The following is a 23,131-nucleotide window of genomic DNA, read 5'->3' on the forward strand; positions in this document are numbered from 1 at the left end:
ATATGAATTTGATTGCTATAATCTAATGCGTATTCGACACGGAATTATTGTCAAGGTTTTTCATTTTGTCAATATTTATCATAGCAGGGGACATTGCTGACATCAATATGGATACTGTTTTCATTTTCTGTCGAGAAATGATATGACTTATTATCAAGATTATTTTATAGTACGATAGCGTTCTCTACACATGTGAGATTTATTTGTACTGGTAAATTGCTCTTATACTCACCATTCGGACTCGACGATCGGCTCGAATAAAAATGTTAGTCGCTTAAAAGTACAAATTCATCATATTGAGCACGATTATTATTATTATTATTATTATTATTATTATTAATATTATTATTATTATTATTATTATTATTATTATTATTATTATTATTATATAGCTTTTAGAAACTTATACCTTAAAAAAAATCCCATTGGAAAAAAAATCCCATGGGAAAAAAATCCCATGGGACAAAAAAATCCCATGGAACAAAAAAAAAATCCCATGGGATTTTTTTATTTTTTTTAAACACGATTTAACGCGTTGAAATCGCGAGAAATGCTCATCATTTGTTAAAAGGTAGTGTTTCTGAAGGTTACATGAATAAATCTCTAAAAATCAGAAAAAAATCCCATGGGATTTTTTTTTTCCCATAAAAAAATGGGATTTTTTTTCTATCAAAGTAAATTGAACGAAAATAAGCACAAATGCTTTAACAATGCTTAAAATCGATAACTAAGCACAAACGAACGTGTTTTATGTTTTTGAAAATCCCATGGGATTTTTTTTCCCATAAAAAAAGCTGGAGAAAAATCCCATGGGAAAAACCGTAATTCCCATGGGAAAATGAAAATCCCATGGGAAAATACAAAAATCCCATGGGAACCCCAACTTTGCAAATAAAGTTCATAGTGAAGAAAACGCATTAAACAAGCAAAAATAACCAATTATTAATCACAAGTTAGACTTTTATCTTATACTTTATCACAAATAAGCAAACCTTCAAGAAAAAGGGTACTTAAGTTTGCGAAATTTCGGTTTCGCAAAGTTTTTTCCGGTGGCCGTTTTTCGACAAATGCTCATAACTTCTATGTCACTTGAGATATAACCTTCATATTTGGTGTGCATGTGTATTTGGACAAGGCCATTCCATAGGCACAACAAATTTATCCCTATGACCTTGATCTTGAACTTAGGGTCCGGGTTTAAGTTTCGAAATCTGCGTAAAAAATATACATCTGTGACCTTGATCTTGAACTTTGTGTCCGCGTTTAGGTTGCGAAATCTGCGTTAAGTGCAAGTGTATATGGACAAGGCCTTTCCAAACGCATATACAGTTTTACCCCTGTGACCTTGACCTTGAGCTTAGGGTCCGCGTTTAGGTTTCGAAATCGAAAAATAAGCATAACTTCTATCAAAGCGTTTATAGGGGGCATATGTCATCCTATGGTGACAGCTCTTGTTTATAATATTAATGAAATTGTTTTTATTTATTTCAAGAAACTATTAATTTTTGCATGTACAGTAATTATAAATAGAAGACTGCAGTTTAAAGCCATCTTAGTAAATCACTAAATGGGGCTTTGAATACCTCCAGTAATATAACTGATGAAATAAATACTTAGGTTTTATATTTCAATATATAAATGTTTGAATATATATATATATATATATATATATATATATATATATATATATATATATATATATATATACTATTACATAGTGCCAGTTACGCGGTCTCGGTAGTTTTCAGACTATACTTACGAGGTCAGTATTAAAAACGGAGTTTACAAACCCGCGTTCTAGGCACCTTTAATTACTATGAGGGGGTGTAGGAGAGGTAATTCAATCAAATGCCACATTAAGGTCTTAAATCGAAAACCACAATCACGTCTGAAATTGAAATTTTATATACCTCGCAACTAATGTCGCTTATATATTTTCTTGTATAAGACGTTAAATAAATGACGTATTTATATATAATAATATATTAGGTACCCTTATATATCTTAATTTGTGTTAATATCGGATAAAAAAAGGGTATGGAGATACAACCCCATGACCCATTTCTAAATCAGAGACCCTGTAACTGGCCATATGTGTGAATATATTTCTGGACTCTTAATGCTGGACTTTAAAATCAATCTCATTCTGATGTTGCCAAAGTACTTAAAGATTCGTATGCCAAAGCTTTAAAGAAAGTATTTTAGTATTGTATATAGTACAATGTTTTTATTTCTCTTTTCTTTCAGACTCTGCCCACAGGTAACTTTTATATCAGACAAAGTAAAAGTTCAGTCCACAGATCTTCAAAAACTGTCAGCTTCTATCAAAACTATACTGGAAGAAATAAAAAAACTTGAAGACAACCAAAAGGCTAGCATTCAATATGTTCAAAGTTCATATGATGAGCAGTTATACACGATACAGGAAACTCGCCAAAAAATAAATTCAGCCTTAGACACAATTGAACAGAAGACACTGACGGAAATGAAAGATATTCTGACCAAACTACAGACCTCTTCCAAAATTGCTGTTGACAAATGTATCAGGCTTCGGGATGAATTGCAACAACTTCGAGACGCAATACAGGATATAAGTGATAAAAGCAAACTGGAACTATCCTTTATAGCCACCAGGAAATGCATGGATAAAATACAGCAGTCTGAAACCTATCTGAAGGAAAATTCTCTTCAGGCTAAAGTTTCAATAACATTCCAGCCTAACCATGAAATTATACAGTACTTGTCTAAACTGTCTGGTCTTGGACAGATTGAACACAGTACTCAGACATTGATGGACAAGGGAATCCAAACAAGGTTATCACTGTGCAGGGGAAGTCTGAACACAATGTGAACATATCAAGTGATTCACAAAAATGCAGTATCACAGCCATCTGTGTTCTACCAGACAGAAAGGTCCTGGTTGTAGACAACGATAATGCGAATGTCAAGCTTCTTGACCAGCTGTACCAGGTGGTGAGTCACTGGAGTGCTACTGGCCGGCCAGTGGGTATGTGTGAGATCACACCCAGTGAGGTGGCTGTGACTCTTAATTGTCCAGATACAAACACATATAAGGTCCAGTTCATCACAGTAAACAACAGGCAGCTGGTCATGGGGAAAAAGCTTCAGTTTCAACATACATGTAGTGGTATTGCCTTCCACCAAGAAGACCTGTATATTACTTCTATTACTGCCCTGTACATGTACACACTCAGTGGGATATTTGTCAGCAAGATGTATGAGGATACATCAGGTGATCTGACAGGTAAGAATAGCAAAATTATAACATTTATATTTTAGGTTGAATACATATATATAGAATGTAGCATCATTGTTTTATTCCAGCCACAGTTAAGAATGCAATGTCACGTTTAGTTCATTCAGTGTATGACATGTCTATAAATGAACATAAATGTGTTTTTAAATTACTGTTACCTTTTGTCAATAGGTTTTGGTTTATTTAAAATGTTCAACAATTGAGTATGGACTTGTATAGAAAACAACTGTCTTTTATAATTGATCATGAAACTATATATATATATAATATTTCAATTTCAGAAACAAAGATACTTTAAAGATACTTATATGTATGATTGTCATGTAAAATATCTCAATATATGTTTCAATAACATTGTAATCCTGTGTATATGTATGGATAATCTATAATTACTGCATGTAGTTATATCACCTGACACATTTTTCAGTGTAAGTATTTCCTTCTGTGGTGTTGTTGTAGACATTAATTCTTGAAGCACCAGTCACATGCAAACATCCCAAACATTGAGCGAAAACAAAGCACTAGGAACAAAACTTCCTGCCAAACCTAGTTAATAATTATTAAGGGGTTTAATGCAGACCTTAATCATTTGTTGCATAATTTATTGTATTTAACAATATACAATTAATACAGTTTTAACGAGATTTGTTATCAATTGCTATACATATTATTTAATTGCTTGATGCTACTCTGTATTGCAGTGAGCAGCTGTGCTGTAAGTCCCACAGGGGACAAGTTGTACATCACTAACCCAAACCAGCACAAGCTTCTTATCCTGGCCAGGGATGGGTCAGTCTTGGTCACCTTTAGTGACCCAGCACTGGCCTGGCCAACTGGTGTAAATGTGACACCTTCCGGGCAAGTGCTGGTATGTGTAGGCTTATACCCCAACTACTATATCATACAGTTAGACAGTTACAGTTACAGTTAGTGAGGCAAGAAGGAAGCTGGCCACTCTTGCTACTGAGAAGGATGGAATTGTTAACCCATGGTCAGTCTGCTACAACAGACACACCGCCTGCATAATTGTCGGACTTATAAACAACAATAGTATCCAGGTGTTCAAAGCACAATAGTGTTTTTAACAAGCATCTTGTTTTATTATTCAGATTATTTAAATTGGCCATGAGAATATGCTGTTCTACAATTAGAGCATTGTGATATGATACCATAACAATGATAGTATTAATAAAGAGTTTATGTGAATATTATAAGTGCTATGCATGTAATAAGTTGTTAAATCTATGAAAATTCTCTGTGTATTTTTATTTCACTTAACACGTGAAAATGATTTTAGTTCAGAGAATAATTTATGTTATTTACCTGACATCAAAATCGCACTCGATTTATGTATATGTGCTTTCATGTTTTAACATACATTACAAACGTATAGAAGATTACTTGAAATTTGTTTAATCCTTGGTTTTGAAATATGATGAAAATTGTTGTTTCCTGCTTTGAAAACACCTTTCTTTAAAAATTGTAATGACCTTTTCTCAGATTTGGATCAAAATTAATACCCAATGAAATTTTCAAATTTTCTCTTCCAGTTCAATTAAATGAATTAATGTTAATTCAACATCGGTTAATATGAAAATTATAGCGATGCAGCATTTTGCCAATTTGTTAACCCGAGTTTACAGTGCGAAGCTGTAAGAACAAGATCTTACAAAATCAAGACATTTTGAGTGTGCCCCTTTATATCTTCCAGAGTGTTTATTTTTGCAAATGGTGTTCTTATATAAAACAATTAGAATTGTATCATATACCCCGTTTCCTATATTAATAAAACCATAAAATATTATTTTAAATTACACATGTGTAAGACAACATTTTTAAACGTGTTCATAGGCTAAGTTTTCGTTTATTGACCAATCGCATTTTGTTATTTTGCTGAAATGACGTTGCAACGTCAAATGACGTCAAGAAATGTAATGAACATTCGGGATTTATCATTATGTTTGCGTTAATATTTAATTAATTTGATCATTTAAAATCATGTGATAACAAAGATCCGACACTCGTTGTCATATTATACCATATTTTATTAAACTCGTCCAAGAAATTTGCCAAAGGCTCGCTTACTAACAAAATTCCTGAACTCGTTTAATAAAATACGGTATAATATGACAACTCGTGCCCGATCACATATATATTGCATTCTGTGAAATAGTATATATTATAGCATATAGTTCTTCCTCACTCTTCCCTACCCTGATATACATGCACTTACATTATAAAAATTCATAATATGGTTATAGGTGCTACCTAATTTACGGGCAAAAACTTTTTAAGTTTTTTTGATAACCATGTATTTTTAATAAATATACGGACATGATTGTGTTTAAAATATTATAATTGTTGCAATAATAAAGTAATGCATCAAAAAAAAAATAATCTTAAAACGAGTTACATGTTCCAAGCTTAAAGATCTAGCATCTTATATTTATTTTGCTTTCTAGCCACAGGAATTTATAGCTGGTTCGGTGTCTGTGGTATAGTGGATGGGGTGTCTGCTTACTGGCTTAGTCACTGGGAGGTCTCTGTATTGATCCCTTAAGTGGGAGCATTTTTTAGATAACCCTAAAGACATACTATGGCGTACCATTTGGGTTGAAAGTCAAGAAGACCTACAAGTTAAAAAGAGATATGTACGTCGAAGTACAATAATTGTACGTCGACATAAATATAAAATACACTTCAAAGTATATATTTGTACTTTGACATACATGTTTGTACTTCTACGTACACATTTTCTGAACAGCCAATCAAAACACTAGTCTCTTGAGCCGCTTTTCCTTCAGATTTATTCATAATAAATGTTTAAAATCTCTTTTTTAATTGAGGACAAAATGAATAAAAATATCAGAATGGCAAAAAACAACGCATAGAAGTTTTAAGTATTAAATGCATTGAAATAGATTATATACAAATTTGAAGAAGATTCAATTGTTACCTTTTTAAAATTAAAATTATTCAGCATATTGTAAGTATTTATTGATCATGCGGGACGGAGTATCACGACCGCCAAGCGCATAACTGTGTAGGAAATTCCCAATGGTAAGCAAACAGTTACCAAGCATTAACAGGATAAATAATGTATTATAACCTCCCCGTTGGTGTGTATTTTGTGATAACCATAACTTGCATAAGTCAGAGGTTAATTCTGCCACGCCAGGTCAATAAATACGCACACTATCTATGAGTTAGCGGTCGATAGTCGCATAATTTGGTATAAATTATAATAATAATAATGTTTAATAAATACGCACAATATCTATGAGTAAGCGGTCAATAGTCCCATAATGCGGTATAAATAATAATAATGCTAATGTTCAATGTCAAATATCTCTAAAAGCAACAGACGTAAGGTGTCTCCTGATTGGCTAACACTCAAGTGTCGGTGAAAATTGTACGTTGAAGTACATTTCTCGTTCTACTTAGTAGGTCTTGTAGACTTTCGACTTCATGGTACTTGACACTTAGTACTGGTCCTACACAGGAAACAGTTTCTTTCATCAAATGTCTTAATTCAACTTGACAGCTTGCTAAAGCAGTTGCATTTAGCATACAGTACACTGATTTAACATAATCAAAATCATGTGATGTGTCAAATCAATTTTGATTTACAAATTTGACAGGATTTTTTTAATCCAATAAGTTTTAGACTGTCAAATAACACACACTACGTATTGAAAGCCATACCTGGAGCTTTCTTATGTATATCACTGACTTCATCAGAAGAATGATTTCTATTTATTATCAATGTATAGTTATGTGTAACAGCATAACAACATACTTGTTTCGCAATTAAAATATTTAATAAATACAGGTATCTTGCAGGTTTCTAATTTTCTTTCGCAAACTATTCTTGAATAGTTTAAATTTTGTCGTCACTAAAAAACTAGCCATTGTGTAGCAATTCTAAATTCACAGTCTTAACTGCATACACTTAGCTCTATAGTTACCATTTGAATGCAAATATAAGAATGCATCATGTTATATCATCCATAATTTTTTGTTTAAACATTCAAATAACACATAACACAGTACATATATTAAAAGGTATGTCGTATTGTGTGGAGATACTCAACACTTCATATCATTTATTTGCACATAAAATAATAGTTACAAAATAAGTAAAACTAAAACACTGTCATCAACCTACATTTCAAGAATATTAACGTATATGAAATTACAAAGTGGTGTTATTGTATTACCTTTTACAAAATTAACATTGCTGGTTTTGTACTAGCCATAAAACATTAATCATGGATTAACAAGTATTAACCAATTTATTAATAACACAATAGAATGGAAATCATATTAATTGCATTATGCATTTACTAAACAAGCTATTTGCTACTGTTTAAAATCACACTATCTTACTAAAAATGATCACAGGTACTAAGTGCTTTTACATACTTGTGGTAAGTTTTGTATTACTAGTTTAACAATTATCGGCAGACACTTGTCGATATACAGACAAAATTTGCATGGGAACTTTCATATTTTTTCAGCATAATTGCCTTCAAGTTGTTAATTTAACAACCCTTTGACATTGTTTGCACATCTGATCTTATTATACCATAGCTGATTTTTGTTTATAGATAGACATACTTTTCAAAGTTCTATAAAAGTTCACACATGTTCCATCCAAGTAAACAAACAGAACCAATAAAAATCACCACAGATAATAACTGTGTGTATAGCTTGGAAATTTTGATAGTTCAGGAATCCCTCCTTTGTTGATTTATGTAAACCAAAACTGTCAGTTTTGCTGGATAGAATGGCTTATATGATGCCCAGCTCTTGCCTTTGCAGAACAGCTTCTAAAAACGGAAAACCAACAAATATCTTAAAATTTGATCAATAACGCAGACAATTTATAAATGTCTTGTTTTTAGTAAATTTCGAATCTGGAAGATTTTTTACGTAAGATTGTGGTACGAAAATCCAACGGTATCGGATTTGTGGTTTTAGGCCTAAACTAATTATAGTGATATGTAACCTTTCGGGATATTGGTGAAGTGCGAGCAGACGAGGTGTAAATACGTTAAATATTAAAGCTAAAAGACTAAAAAGTTAGATCGGAATATCTTTAAATTTTGTGAATAAATTTGTTTCTGGTGGATAACAAAGACAACTTACCAGAATATTGCTCATGATCACACGTAAAACTTCTTTCTGAGAGCGAATGGAAAATGCGTCACAAATTCTGACAAATACACAGTAAGGTGTCGTTATTGAAACACCGCGAGAATACTTGAAGAATAGAGATGCCAACTATAATGTTAAAAACAAATACTTTTTTAACAAGCGTTTGTTATTTGTCGGGATAATTATAACAATAAGATATCGAAAAGATCAAAGCAAATAAATTCGACAGAAATCTGAGATTCGGCAATATATTGAAGACAGGTTATGTTCACCTAAATTGTGTTTGGTAAAGACTGTCACTATATGTAGTGAACCAGTCTTCGGCTTATACCCCCTGAAGAAGAGCATTCAGGGGAGATAATTGAGTAATGACTTAATTCTGGAACGGTTGCGAAGAAAAACAAATAATGCGAGAATATTTAGTGCGATTCGCTACACAATTATGATGTCATTGATATAACTATTCCTGAGGTATGTATTTACATGTGATTTAGCATATGTCAAAGTGTTTTTGATATGTTCAAGGTCATAAATAGCATCGCGAAAATATATGTCACGTGGCAAATTTTTTTGAGACGTATCCATATGTAGGTATTCTTATGTAATTTTATGTCTAAATTCCCATAAGTATGAACGGTCAACGCCCGCTTCGCGGGCTTTTGCCCGTATAATTGTTTTTTTTTATAATTGATATTCAAACATTTTAAAGTAATGAGTTTCACATAAGCCAAAATTACAACAGTGCATTCATGTACAATTAAGTAGCTGCAAGACATTTAAGAAATACCAATAGTAAGAACCAATAAAAAATAATAATATGCAATGAACATAAATTAATTACCATTAGTCTTTTGGCATGAATTCTCCGGTTTTAAATAGTAATGAAATACAATGCAATCAATTTTAATTAAGTTGGATATATTCCAAGATAACAATTACATGCATGTACAGGTAAATTAAAGATTGGCTCCCTAACAAGTCTAAAACACTGTTCCAGTAAACATCAAGAATAAAATAAAAAAATAGAAAAAAGTAAGTTTCAACAGGACTTGAACCACTGACCCCTAGAGTCGTGGGGAAAAAGTCTACCACTGAGACCACTCGGTCATCCGTGCTCATACAATGACTGATGTATTTTATATAAGCAATCATCTTAGTTTCACAAAATATAACGATTACAACAGAACTCTCCAAATTATTTAATTGTTTCGCGCTGCAACGCTTTATAATGTTCAGGTTTTTGAATCGTCAAAAGATGCATATAATAGCTATATTAGAGCATGGTAAACGTTCAGTATTACTGTTTCCTCACAAAGATCATAACTAAAACGAAAATTTGCGAATCCGAATCAACTTGTTTAATTTTGTCAATTTACCACAACGTGAAAAGGCCCCTTTAAACCTGAAAATGGAGTGCTGAAGGTGACAAAGCATAATCATGTAGTCATTATCTAGGCCGAGTTTAAATCTGGGTCACATGTGCAAAAAACTCGATCACTAAGTTAATTCATAAAATAGCCTTGATACCACTTTAGAGGCCACATTTTTTACTCATTCATGATGCTACCTGAAAAGATTGCCATAACACGCCTGTACAATGGTGTTGCTGCATTTGTATCGTAGACGTACCTAAAATCGCCGTAAACCTTGGTTCGCCGTATTTACAAGTTTTGTTTTGATCACGCGATATTTCCGCGCATGCGCGAGATGTGACGTCACAGTGTTGTGAGAAAGCTGTTCCCACGGAAGGAAACTGTCAAACTCGACAAAATGCGTATTAAACAGGTATTTCACAAGTAATTGAGAATTTAATCGATAAAAAGCTTATTTTTATTATTCCAAAAATGAATATTATTGAAAAACCAAACAAATCACACAAAATTCCGTTTTTAAACCGTGTAACATTTACCGTCTGCTCTGTTTACATTTATCAATGAAGATCACGTGACCGTAGTATTTCGTAGTAAGGCCAAACTATTTGTATGGATGGTTTTTCTGACCCATGTTCTGATAGATAAATTTGAAGATGCATTTTTTTCATTTGAAAATGAACTTTTACCTACTAAAGGGTTCTTCAGCAGGAGCAAGTGGAACTGTATCCGATTCAGGGTGGTCAACTATGGATGTGTTTTGCAAATATCTTACAGAGCACTTCATACAGTTGGTACCAGGAAGGGGCGATCAAAAGGTTCTTTTGCTCCTAGATGGACATAGGTCACATGTTGCCCTAACACTGGCTGAGTGGGCAAAAGAAAACAACGTCATACTATACATCCTACCTGCACATACAAGCCACATTCTGCAGCCCCTTGATGTTGGATGCTATGGACCCTTTCAGAGGATGTACCATGTCCAATCGCACAAATACATACGACAAACACATGCTGCCATCACCAAGTACAGCATAGCCGAAATTTCTTGTAAGGTATATAACAGGGCCTTATGTGCGGATAATTTGCAATCTTCTTTTAGAAGAACAGGAATTTACCCTCTGGATAGAACTGTTGTACCAAAGAGCAGCATGGTTCCAGCTGAGGTATTTCATGACAGTTGTGACAGTCAGTCAAATCAAGCTACCGTTGAAGAAGGGGGGATTCCATTGGATGTATTTCAAGAAAAGGAACAACAGCTAGTAAAAAAGAAGAATGAATCGGTCAGGAAACCTTACAGAACAGTTAGTAAGCTTGTGTCTGGCAAAGAACTGACCAGTGACAATGTCATAAATGCCATCCAACAACATGAACAGGTCATGAAAAGACCCAAGAAGACAACAAAATCAGTCCCAGCCAGGTTATTGAAAACAACAAGCAAGTCATGTGTTATGAAAAAAGCCCCTGAACAAAACTTCATTGTAGACAGTCCGAAGCCAGGTCCATCGCGCATGAATGTGATCCCAGGAACATCAAGCAGTGATGATGATGATGATGATGATGATGATGATGAAACTTGTTGTGCCTGTGATCGGTTTCAAACCGAAGAGCAGGCAGCATGTTTATCACTTACCTTTGTTAAGTTGGCACAGTGTGATGGGATTCGCAATGGTATGCCATGCTTGCACTGGACACACCTAGGTTATTGCACACCAGTGAAAGTAATAAGAAGGGGTGATGCATTCTACTGTCCCCATTGCCAAAAACCAGAAGAATAAAATAAAGTCATATTAAAAACTGTAAATATGTTACACTGTTAAAGTTTCCAGTTATAAAAAAACAAAACAATTTAACACCCAATTTTTTTTAACACTTGTCAGACTATTGCAAGTATATGTTATGAACACAGAACCACAAATAAACTAGTTTTGGCCTTAATTGCAACCAAGGCTATGACGACGTCATTTCCGGCGATTCAAGGTACATTCAAAACAAAAGACGCAGTCAAGCATGTGTGTGTTAATTTTGGATTATAAACTACGAGGATGCTTACTTTGACGTTCATTTTTGTGTGGAATATAAGTTTAAAGGATTAACTTCATGAAACAAGTAAGTTTATTGCTTCTTACTTTAGTTTTTGATTTGAAATTTGTGATTCTTTGTGACTACGGCGATCCATGGTTAGTCGAGGATATATTGAGCCTTGCTCTGGGAAAATGGGGCTTAATGCATGTGTGTAAAGTGTATTTCCAGATTAGCCTGTCCGGTCAACACAGTTCAATGAGCGACGACACTTTCGGCATTAACGGGATTTTTGCCTGTGTTGATTGCCAGTTTTTCCATAACGATGCTCATTTCTTTATGTTAATATATTGAAACATATCCATAGCCATTGCAAATGAGAAAAATGGTCCATTATACAAAAAAATCATATATTTTCTTTTCACGTGTTTCTTGTTGAATTTGGCTGTGTTATTTGACTCTTTATTCATGTCACAAATGCGGGGCAATATACAACGCAGGTGTGAGCAAGTGTGGGGCCTTGTACAAAGTAAGTGTGATCAAGTGTTGGGCCTCATACAAAGTATGTTGGATCAAGTGTTAGGCCTTATAAAAAATTAGTGTGATCAAGTGTGGGGCCTTATACAAAGTAAGTGTGATCAAGTGTGGGGCCTCATACAAAGTAGGTGTGATCAAGTGTGGGCCTTATACAAAGTAAGTGTGATCAAGTGTGGGCCTTATACAAAGTAAATGTGATCAAATGTGGCACCTTATACAAAGTACGAGTGATCAAGTATGAGGCCTTATACAAAGTAAGTGTTATCAAGTGTAAGGCCTTATATAAAGCAAGTTTGTTAAAGTATCGGGTCTTATACAAAGTAAATGTGATCAAGTATGGGACCTTATACAAACTAAGTGTGATCAAGGGTGAGGCATTAAACAAAGTAAATGTGATCAAGTGTGGGGCCTTATACAAAGTGAGCATGCTTAAGTGTGTGGCCTTAAACAAAGTAAGCAGGATTAAGTGTGGGGTTTTATACAAAGTGTGTGTGATCAAGTGTGGGGCCTTATACAAAGTGAGTGTGATAAAGTGTGGGGCCTTATACAAAGTTAGTGGGATTAAGTGTGCGGCGTAATAAAAGGTAAGTTTGATTAAAGTGTGGTGACTTTTACAAAGTAAGTGTGATTAAGTGTGGGTCCTTATAAGAAGTAAGTGTGATTAAAAATGGGGCCTTATAAGTAGTGAATGTGATTAAAAGTGGGGCCTTATAAGAAGTAAGTGTGATTAAAAGTGGGGCCGTATAAGAAGTAAATGTGATTAAAAGTGGTGCCTTATAAGAAGTTAGTGTGATTAAAAGTGGGGCCTTTTAAGATGTAAGTGTGATGTAAAGTGGGGCCTTATAAGAAGTAAGTATAATTAAGTGGGGGGCCTTAAAAGAAGTAAGTGTAATTAAGTGTGGGTCCTTTTACGAAGTGTTATAAAGAGTGAATCTACTTTTTATTTCGATGTTAACAGTCGATGTCGAGTTGCTTGTAACATTAAATTTGGTTAACAGCAAAACACCTATAAGTATATGGTAAGGTTAGTTTAATTTCTAAGCATGAACATAGCCAATTATAAAATGAAGATTAATTGAAGATATTTCTTATTTTATAATTATGCACACAAGATAACACATTTTATCATAATCTGTACTTATTTACCTAACTGAAGTTCTGTGTGTGCTTCTTTTTTGTGCATTCTAAAATGTTTGTTATATATTTATTTACCAAATCTGACTGTTAATATGTAGTTAGTTTTTTCTATTGAAGCTCTAATTTCACAATATGTGTGTCTATTAATAGACTATGTCCGGAGAAAATGTCCACACATACCTGCATATTGTTTGTGTATTTTATTGTATGTTTATACTGTTACTGTTTATACACAATATTTTTCAGCATGCATATATTCATTTCATTTTTCTTCTTCGGTGTTCTTTGAACATTTATTTTAAATTCCTTAAAAACACGAATGTTTAAATTATTGTTAATAAAATTAATTTTCTATTCCTATTAAGTATTAATACAATTAAACTGTTTCTCAAAAAATTAGAAACTCTGTTTTAGTAACTATTGGGACACTTTTTGGTGTTGTTTAGATTATATTTGAACTAATCATATTTTTTTCTCATTAGAAAAAAAATGTAAAAGTTTGTTAACAAAAATATAATCCCAAATAAACAACAAATACATTCAAGGCAAATTAAAGTTTTTCCTCAGTTAATTATGCAAGTGATATCAATCTTGATTGTTGGCATCTGTTTGTATACAGATTAAACAGTATGTGTATTAATTATCTTCTATGTATATCCTGGTATAGCATCAAATGCAATTTGTACCAAAGTTTTGTCACATAATAAAATATATATATCCCACTTTTACAGCGAATTCGGTTGATTAAAGCCCCGTTTTTTGAAGTTTTGCTATATTCAACGGCTATGTTGTTAGGCTACGTTGTAAACTAATGCAGTTCCTTGTTAATACCTAAATGTTATATTGATGTTATAAAACTTTTAGATTTGCAATTAAATATGAATAAAATTGTAATTAATAACGCACGACTCTTTGCCACAGAACGATATTCTGATTTAAAAAAATGATTATTTGATCAGCGGTTATTTTTGGAATGCGGAGTAATACACTGACCTCGGTTACACTACAGTCACTATCAAAGTACGACAAACACTGATACAATCTAATTTTGTGTAAATAAAAAGGTTTACCTAATAAACAGTGGGATAAATAGAATAATAAATTAGTGTTGATTATAGATCAGGTTTATCATGTTCGGCGCGAAAACAAAAAAGCAGTCGCCAAAGCTCGTGCTTTTTGTTTTATAAGCCTCGCATGATAAACATGATCTATAATAAACACTAACCTATTATTATTTATCGTTTCAAAAAACTGTTTAATTTATAGCACATTTTGTATTGATGACATGGGAGAAAATGTGGTTGCACATTTTGAAAAGACCCATTCTGTGAAACCTTGGCTTACTGCATGAGTGTAAAGTGCTGTCCCAGATTAGCCTGTACAGTCTGCACAGGCTTATTAATGAAGACACCTTTCACTTTTATGGAATGTGTGGTTTAAGGGAAGTCGCTTCTTAATGAAAACAACTCTAGGCTGAAAGTGTCGTCCCTGATTAGCCTGTGCAGATGACACAGACTGGGATGACACTTTACGCTCATGCATAAAGCCCGTTTTCAAGAGCAAGACTCACATGAGCACACATCTGTTGACTTTTCACATATCCCAAGAAGTGAGTTGTGAAGTAATAAACCATAGGAAATCACTTTGATACATTGTTTATTCCAATGTTAACAAAATCAGTAATAATTATAAAAAACATCTACATCAACTATAGATGAATACATAACAAATGACTACAATGATACTAATTTTGAAAGAGTCTTGCGCTTGGAAAACAAGGCGTATTGCATATATATGTGTTAAGCGTCTTCCTAGATTCGCCTGCGCAGTCTTAACAAGCTAATCTGGGAATACACTTTCCGCCTTAACTTTATTTTTAGTTAAAACAGACTTCCTTTAAACAAAACCATGAAAGCGAAAATGTTGTCCATGATTATAATGTGCAGACTGCACATTAGCTATTCTGGGAAGACACTTTTAGCACATGTATTCAGCCTATTTTTTCCTAGAACAAGGCTCAAATTCTCCTTGCATGCCAAAAGTCACCCATCAATGGATAGAATTAGCATCAAAGGTACTTATGCACATATTTCGTTTTTAAACACACCATTATCCAGTTTATATATCAAGTGCAAAAATACAGTATTAAATATTTTCAATAAGCATCATACTGTAAAACCATTTATTTTTTGTTGGCTTGTTGGAATACAGCAAATGATCAGCATGTGCAGAGGGAATGTCAGGCGTAAATATGTGTCCCTAGCTCAAAACTACGTGTCATTATTTAAGCTTTATAGGCCAGAAGTATGTGTTTAGATTAATATAAGCAGGAGATATATTAACGGAGAACTTAGAGGACTCATACAATTTGTGGTTAGTCCATATATTGTTTAGGACATTTACGAGTCTTTTGCTCAAGAACGAGGTATTTGATGACAGGCATACATCACACGTTGTACCAACAAACCATGAGATATGTGATGACAGGCATACCTCATAAATTGTACCAACAAGTCATGGGGTATGTAATGAAAGGCATACCTCAAAGCTGTACCGATGAATCATGAGGTATGTGCTGAAAGACATACTTCACAAGCTGCAACAACGAATTATGAAGTATGTGATCACAGGCATACATCACAAACTGTGCCAACAAGTTATGAGGTATGTGGTCACAGGCATACCTCACAAGCTGTACCAACGAATCATGAGGTATGTGATGAAAGGCATACCTCACACGTTTTTACGACAAATCATGAGGTAAATATTCACAGACTTGCGTCACAAACTGTACCAACATATCATTAGGTATGTAATCACAGGCATACGTCACAAAATGTACCAACGAATCATTAGGTATGTGATGACAGGCATACCTCACAAATTGTACCAACGAACCATGAGGTATGTGATGACAGGCATACCTCACAAACAGGGACAACGAATTATGATGAATGTGATGACAGGCATACTTACAACCTGTACCAACGAATCATGAGGTATGTGATGACAAGCATACCTCACACACTGTTCCAACTAATCATGAGGTATGTGATGACAGGCATACCTCACACACTGTTCCGAAGATTCATGAGGTATGTGATGACAGGCATACCTCACACACTGTTCCAACGAATCATGATGTATGTTATGACAGGCATACCTAACAAACAGTAACAACGAATCATGAGGTATGTTATGACAGGCATATCTCACAAAATGTTCCAACGAATCATGAAGTATGTTATCTCAGGCATACCTCACAAACTGTTCCAACGAATCATGAGGTATGTAATGAAAGGCATACCTCACAAACTGTACCAAAGAATCATGAGGTACGTTATGGCAGTCATACCTCACAAGCTGAACCAATGAATCATGAGGTATGTTATGACAGGCATACACCACAACTTGTACCAACGAATTATGAGGTAAGTGATGACAGGCATACCTCACAAGTTGTACCAACGGATCATGTGGTATGTGATGATAACTTATTTTAGTGGTTTCCAAAAAGATATGAAAACATATTTTTGAAGAGATTGAAAAACGTACGAGTTTGTCTTCAAATAAGTTAATAAAATAATTAAATATATGTCATATGCAAATATGCAAGGAAATTTAATTCTTACACAAAGCATGCTGCAAATCATTTAATTTTAATACATCGAATGCATCATTTTTTTTTTATTTTTGCATGTAGCAATGTGCATTTTGCCAAATAGAATATTACAACATCAAAGTAATGTGTTATATTTATTTAATGAAAAATGTATTATTATAACTATATAGACCATTTGGATATTTTCTTATTTTATTTCGTGTAAGTACATAAGAAACTACAAAGAACAAACAGGCATTTCAACAACAAACCGATGTAGTGAAACAATAAAAACATATATAAATCACAACCGTGTACAATTCTCACAGTCACACATCAAATGTATAGCAAAAATAACTGGTTTAAATGCAGATCGGTGTTATTCTGTATTTATTATTCCTTAATATTTGGTGGAACCTTATTCTAAGGTAAAGTATGCAATCGGTACAACTTTAACAGATACGTTGCAAAAAATCAAAATGGATGTGATTGATACACAAATAAGTTCACCATCCATGCACACGAATACGTTTCTTTTATTTGCATAATAAAAATGATATAAACTATTAAAGATGTAGCAATAAAATGCAAATTATATATGTTTGCGATAACAGCACGTGTGTAAATAAAGTATGGAACCACATAAGTCATTGATGTTTTTATTTTGCTTAAATTCAATTGTCTATAGTATAAACGATTTGGTTCTTTTTTAACCGAACACGGCCGACAAAATAATTCGCTAACAGACTAATGATTCTAAAAACAAGTTTAAATCAAGTACATATTATTTTGTAACTAAATTAAATAATACAAAAAAACATCACATTGTATAATCAATTTTATTCAAATTATATCATGAATCACTGATGAACCCAAGTAATTTCTCAGATATTGTTTACAGTTATTTATCACTGCGATTTACACTTCACATAGACAATAAATTGACAATTACACGTGGGTTCAGCAACGCATGACAGAGAGCAGTGTTCCAAATACTTGTTTCGGATTCAGAATGCCTTGCTGGGAACCTTGGTTGTATCACCAAATTGATAGATTAACCTGTATTTCTCTATAATGGTTTGTTTTAATAGAAATTTGATCCGTTGATCAGGTATGAATTCTGCGATCGCGATCGCGTTTAATACTGGGCTTACTGTTCTGAATGTTCTGATGCACGGTTTAGTTTATATTAAAGGGTATTGTTAACAGACCTTCGTCTGTTTGAAAAACATCATTAAATGATTTACTAACACAACTTGCGTATTTGGAATAGTTTTACATAATTATAACAGCAAGCAAACAAGTTGTATGAAAACGTTGTCTGAAATGAGATTCACACGCAGGACTTTTTTCCATAAGACGCTAGCATGCTATTACTAGACCGAATCATCTTTTGATATATAGAGCGTTTTGTAAACGCTATGTTTGCAATACACGTGTCAACCAAATTATCGTTGAAAACCGTTACTATTTTTTATCATTTACCGATTGCTATTGCATGGTGCCTATACCACGTGACTTTTTAAGGTTTGTGTTGTGAGAATAGAGCGCGACCCAGTTAACATTTTTAAGGATATCTTTTTAAATATTTCAACATTTGTATTGGGATAAAGTGGAGAGCCTGCTCATTCGAGAGAGTTTTTTTATAGGTATCCTGATTTTTTGGTAAACAAATAAGTATGTTTTCAGTAAAGTGCAACCGCGGTTTGAACGGTTAGACAAAATGTCGGAACTGTGTGGGGACTTCATATTACAAACGCGCGGTTGCACTTTACTGAAAATATACTTATTTGTTTAAACAAAATAATGATACCTATAGATTACTCTCACGAATAAGCGGGCTCTCCACTTTATTCCATAAAAAATGGTGACATATTTAAAAGACATGTTTAGAAATGTTATCTTGGTCGCGCTTTATTCTCCCAACGCAGATCTGATAAAGTCACGTGGTATAGGCACCGTGTATTGGTAACAATCCAAAACGAGTCCTCGGTGCGTCCAGGCATGTTATGTGATGATATACGTGTATTGTTCAGTAAGAATGAGAGATGCGCAATCAAAAATATGTGTGTTTGTCAGCACATATTAATATGTGATAGAGATTAAAATTATTGGCCAATATGGTCTTTATTTTTTTAATTATTTATTTAGTTGTGGAATTATTTTTTTGTGAATTTTGCGATATTGTACTGATGTTCCGAACATTCTGGCATGTTTAAATTCTACGTAAATAAATGTTGTAGCTTTTCATTTTTGTTTATATGTATTCATTTTCATAAATACCACCCAATGTACTTCATGGCGTCTAAATAAAATACTCGAAATAAATGGAATTGTGTTTATTACAGGCCCCACCCAACTACTTTTAGTTCCCCGACAGGAAAACGATCCCTGGTCGCCAATGTGGGCGCGAGGAATCCGGTTGTCCGGGGTAAGATGGGGTTAGAAGTAGAACATAATGAACTATTGTTTTTCAGTGTCTTGACATGTTTTTTATAAATTAAAATTGATGTATATAAGCGTGGATTAATGTACACAGTGTGCCAAAAAAAATCGGCTGATAAGCGCATGTAAACATATTCACCTGTTGTTTCAAAGAATAATAAAGGGAAGGGAAATTTCACTAGATGGTAGATCTTACAGCCTATGAATATAAGTAAAACGGTAGTTTATATATCTTTCAATTTAGCGTTCAGATATATTCACTAGAACAACCTAAAAGAGCATAATGCTAAAGCATTAATATGTGTTGCTGCCTGTTAGTTAATTCGGCGACTTTATTCCGAGTTATAGTAGTCATAGGAATATTTGCACCTGATTTCGTCTTGTAGAGCTATCACTAATAACTGTTTATCAATTCCTACAGTAGGTCGTTTAATTCTGAACTTATACTATTTGTTATGTATTTTTTTAAACATCCACTACAGTTTGAATCAATTTCCGTGCCATGACGGAAAAAGCGCGCGTGTGAAAAATCGATTATAACGTATGGTACTTAAAAACACATGCTTATTGGTTTTCGATATATCATAGCTTTCTTCTCTTAAAATTTGGAATTATTAATGAAATGACTATTTTATATTTTTGATTTTTTAAGATTCAATCACCTAAGCGGGTTTTATTGGTATTGAGATTTTACAGTACCGCCCCTTTAATATTTTTATTTTTCATTTTACAGAAGTGCCCCTGGATTTTTTTTCACGTCATCGTGTCATCGCTTCTCAATTTTGTCATACGATACTCTTTCACCGTTTTTGGCTTCCTTGATTTTATTTACGACAAAACTTCTATATTGCTTCATACGATACTCTTTCACCGTTTTTGGCTTCCTTGATTTTATTTACGACAACACTTCTATATTGCTTCATACGATACACTTTCACAGTTTTAGTCTACATGCATGTGTCATCGGGTTTAAAGCGTTAAATTTCATTAATATCTTCTCTCTGACGGGTGTTTCTTGTTTAATTTTTAATTTGTTTTAGCAATAAAATAAACAACCAAGCTATGCAATCTGGATCTTTTACACCCATTATTGCTGCTTCTACCTGTATTTTCGCGATGATGATCTGAAATATTAACTATATAATGCTATATTCTTAAATCTTTTTCTAAAAAGAAGCGATGTAGTTGAAACTCGTTCCTAGTTTCATTTCATCGTTCCTCAAACAGTTGTAACTCTGTTGCTCTGGTCTCTTTCCTTCCCTTGAGTTATTAAATGGTAATTAAATTGAATGTGTTTTAATTCCCTTTTATTATTGTTTAATTTGAGTTACAATGCTAAGAGATTAAATTTTATTTACACTTATATGTATCATAAATATTGCTTGGCCAAGTGTGAGGTTTAGCGCTCTAAAACCGGTTAAAACCCCCAATGCTTTGCGTTGACCGTTCCAAGGCGTTGATCCGTGCTTAATTCTTATATGTTTATATAGTGTTTTGTATTGTGCTATTTTGTACTGTTTAGGCAATTGGTCACTTTCCTCAAATAAAGGACCAACTAACTGTATATAATGAGAATGCAATACTGCTTCAGCAGCTGGAGTTTCACTTCTTTATATTAATATTACAATCACTTTATCAGAAATATAAAAATCATCAAATGTGTTAATACTCTTTTACTTATCTGTCTAAAAATATAAAAAAAATAGCTACCTTATATTTTGCGCTTGTGAAACAAAACTAACCACGACAGACAGGAAGACGTGGCTTTAACGCATCGTGCAAAGTTTAGCATCTCTGAATAGAACCCTTGTAATTGATATTTATCAAGCATGAAGCGTGTGTAAGTCAAATAGAATAGTTATGTCATTATATGAATACATATAATTTCATGACATAACATGTGAAACAATGTTTACGAAGCAATCTTCAGTTATATTTGAACATGCTGTAACATTCGTGCGCATCATTATGTTGCCTTCAACTTATTTGAGCAGCCCAGGGCAATCTTGACCAAGAGCTATGAAGTACTTATTCGTTTCTTTTAATTGATTTCTGTTTGTGATTGTAAACACATAATTGACATTACTAGGGACATATTTATTTTTCTATTTTTCATTAAAATAATGCAACGACCATAGCATAGCAAATTAGTAAAAAGTATGAAGACGAAGATGTGAAGATACGATCACCTCTTATATACAAGTAAATCTAAATAAAACCGAGATAATCGTATTTCGTAATGGTGGAGTATTAAAAACGTTCGAACGTTGGTATTTTCGGGGCAAAGACGTCAAAACAACACCAGTATACAAGTATAAGGGCCTTATTTTTACCTCTTTATTATCATGGAAATTGATACTTAATAAGCTAGCTGCCCAAGCACAAAAGGCTATATTCTCAATAAATAAATTTCAAAAGTCATTTGGTTACTTTCAACCTCTCGAAATGTTCAACAATTTTGATTCCATGATATAACCCATTCTTTGTTACGGATATCAAATATGGGGATATGAATACATACAAGCAATCGAAACTGTTCACACCACTTTTTGTAAAAAAAATCCTGAAACTTAATAAAAACATAAATTATTGTATTGTGTTGGGAGAATGTGGTAGACATCTATTGTGTGTAAATTATTTTACGAATTGTATTTGTTATTGGTGTAACCTTTTACAAATGCCCGCGCAAAGTTATCCGAGAAATTGCTATTTAATGTTAAAATTACTTGATGACGCTGGGCGAATCTGCTGGGCATCGAAAATAAGAAATTTGTTGTTCACATACGGATTTGGTTATACTTAAATAAGCCAAGATGTTGGTGATAAAAACATGTTAATATCATCTTTTAAGCAACGCATTATTGATTGTTGCACGCAAAAATGGCACGACGACGTTTCAAACTCGAGTCGATGTCATCATTACAAACATTACAAAAGCCTTCTTAACACAGAAAAGTACTTATCGATCGATTGATTTAACACCAAAATATAAGATAGCACTTCTTAAATTCCGAGCCTCAAACCACATATTACACATCGAACTGGGTAGACAAGATAATGTACACAAAGAGAACAGAATATGTAATGATTGTTCTACAAACGAAGTTCGATATCTGGATTGCGAATACCATGCTTTCTTAAAGTGTACCAAGTACAATGAAATACGATTAAATTATCTTTATAGCTAGTATTCTTCAGGCGACTCACTGCAAAACTTGTATAACTTAATGAGCTCTAATGATGAAACTATTTTTAAAAAGTTTAGTATATATGTGTTCCATTTATTGAAAATTATCAATAACTAATAAAAAACTTTGGATATATTAAATCAGCTGTTTTGCCTGTGTTGCTGTTGTTTGTGTATGTGTTTTCCTATGTATAGATATGTTCTAACCGCAACTATGTTAATATCTAAACTATGAATTACTTTATCATGAATATTGCTATATTAACGCAACCCGTATGTATTTTTGTAAATATGTACTAGACACAGCTCCGATATGATATAATATTTAGTAACATTGTATCACTATGTATTTTGTACCGGAGGCCTTTGTTTACAAAATAAAATTGACTTGACGT

At 33.4% G+C, this 23,131-nt stretch overlaps 1 protein-coding gene across 12 annotated transcripts in view; it reads left to right on the top strand.

The window, feature by feature from the left end:
- Positions 1-23,131, top strand: part of LOC127847287 (uncharacterized) — a 382,744-nt gene that overhangs the window by 278,920 nt on the left and 80,693 nt on the right. For 6 of the 12 annotated variants that reach the window (XM_052379113.1, XM_052379118.1, XM_052379104.1 and 3 more), the window contains exon 3: positions 2,248-2,302. The exons of 5 other annotated variants lie outside the window; for them this stretch is intronic. In XM_052379113.1, the coding sequence (XP_052235073.1) occupies positions 2,248-2,302 (55 nt within the window). Of the gene's footprint in view, positions 1-2,247; positions 2,303-2,814; positions 3,266-3,978; positions 4,532-23,131 lie in introns of those variants that run through there. One more of the 12 variants, XM_052379119.1, reaches the window with a different exon arrangement.

The sequence above is a fragment of the Dreissena polymorpha genome, chromosome 10 (assembly GCF_020536995.1).
Source record: "Dreissena polymorpha isolate Duluth1 chromosome 10, UMN_Dpol_1.0, whole genome shotgun sequence".
In the NCBI taxonomy this organism is placed as follows: Eukaryota; Metazoa; Mollusca; class Bivalvia; order Myida; family Dreissenidae; genus Dreissena; species Dreissena polymorpha.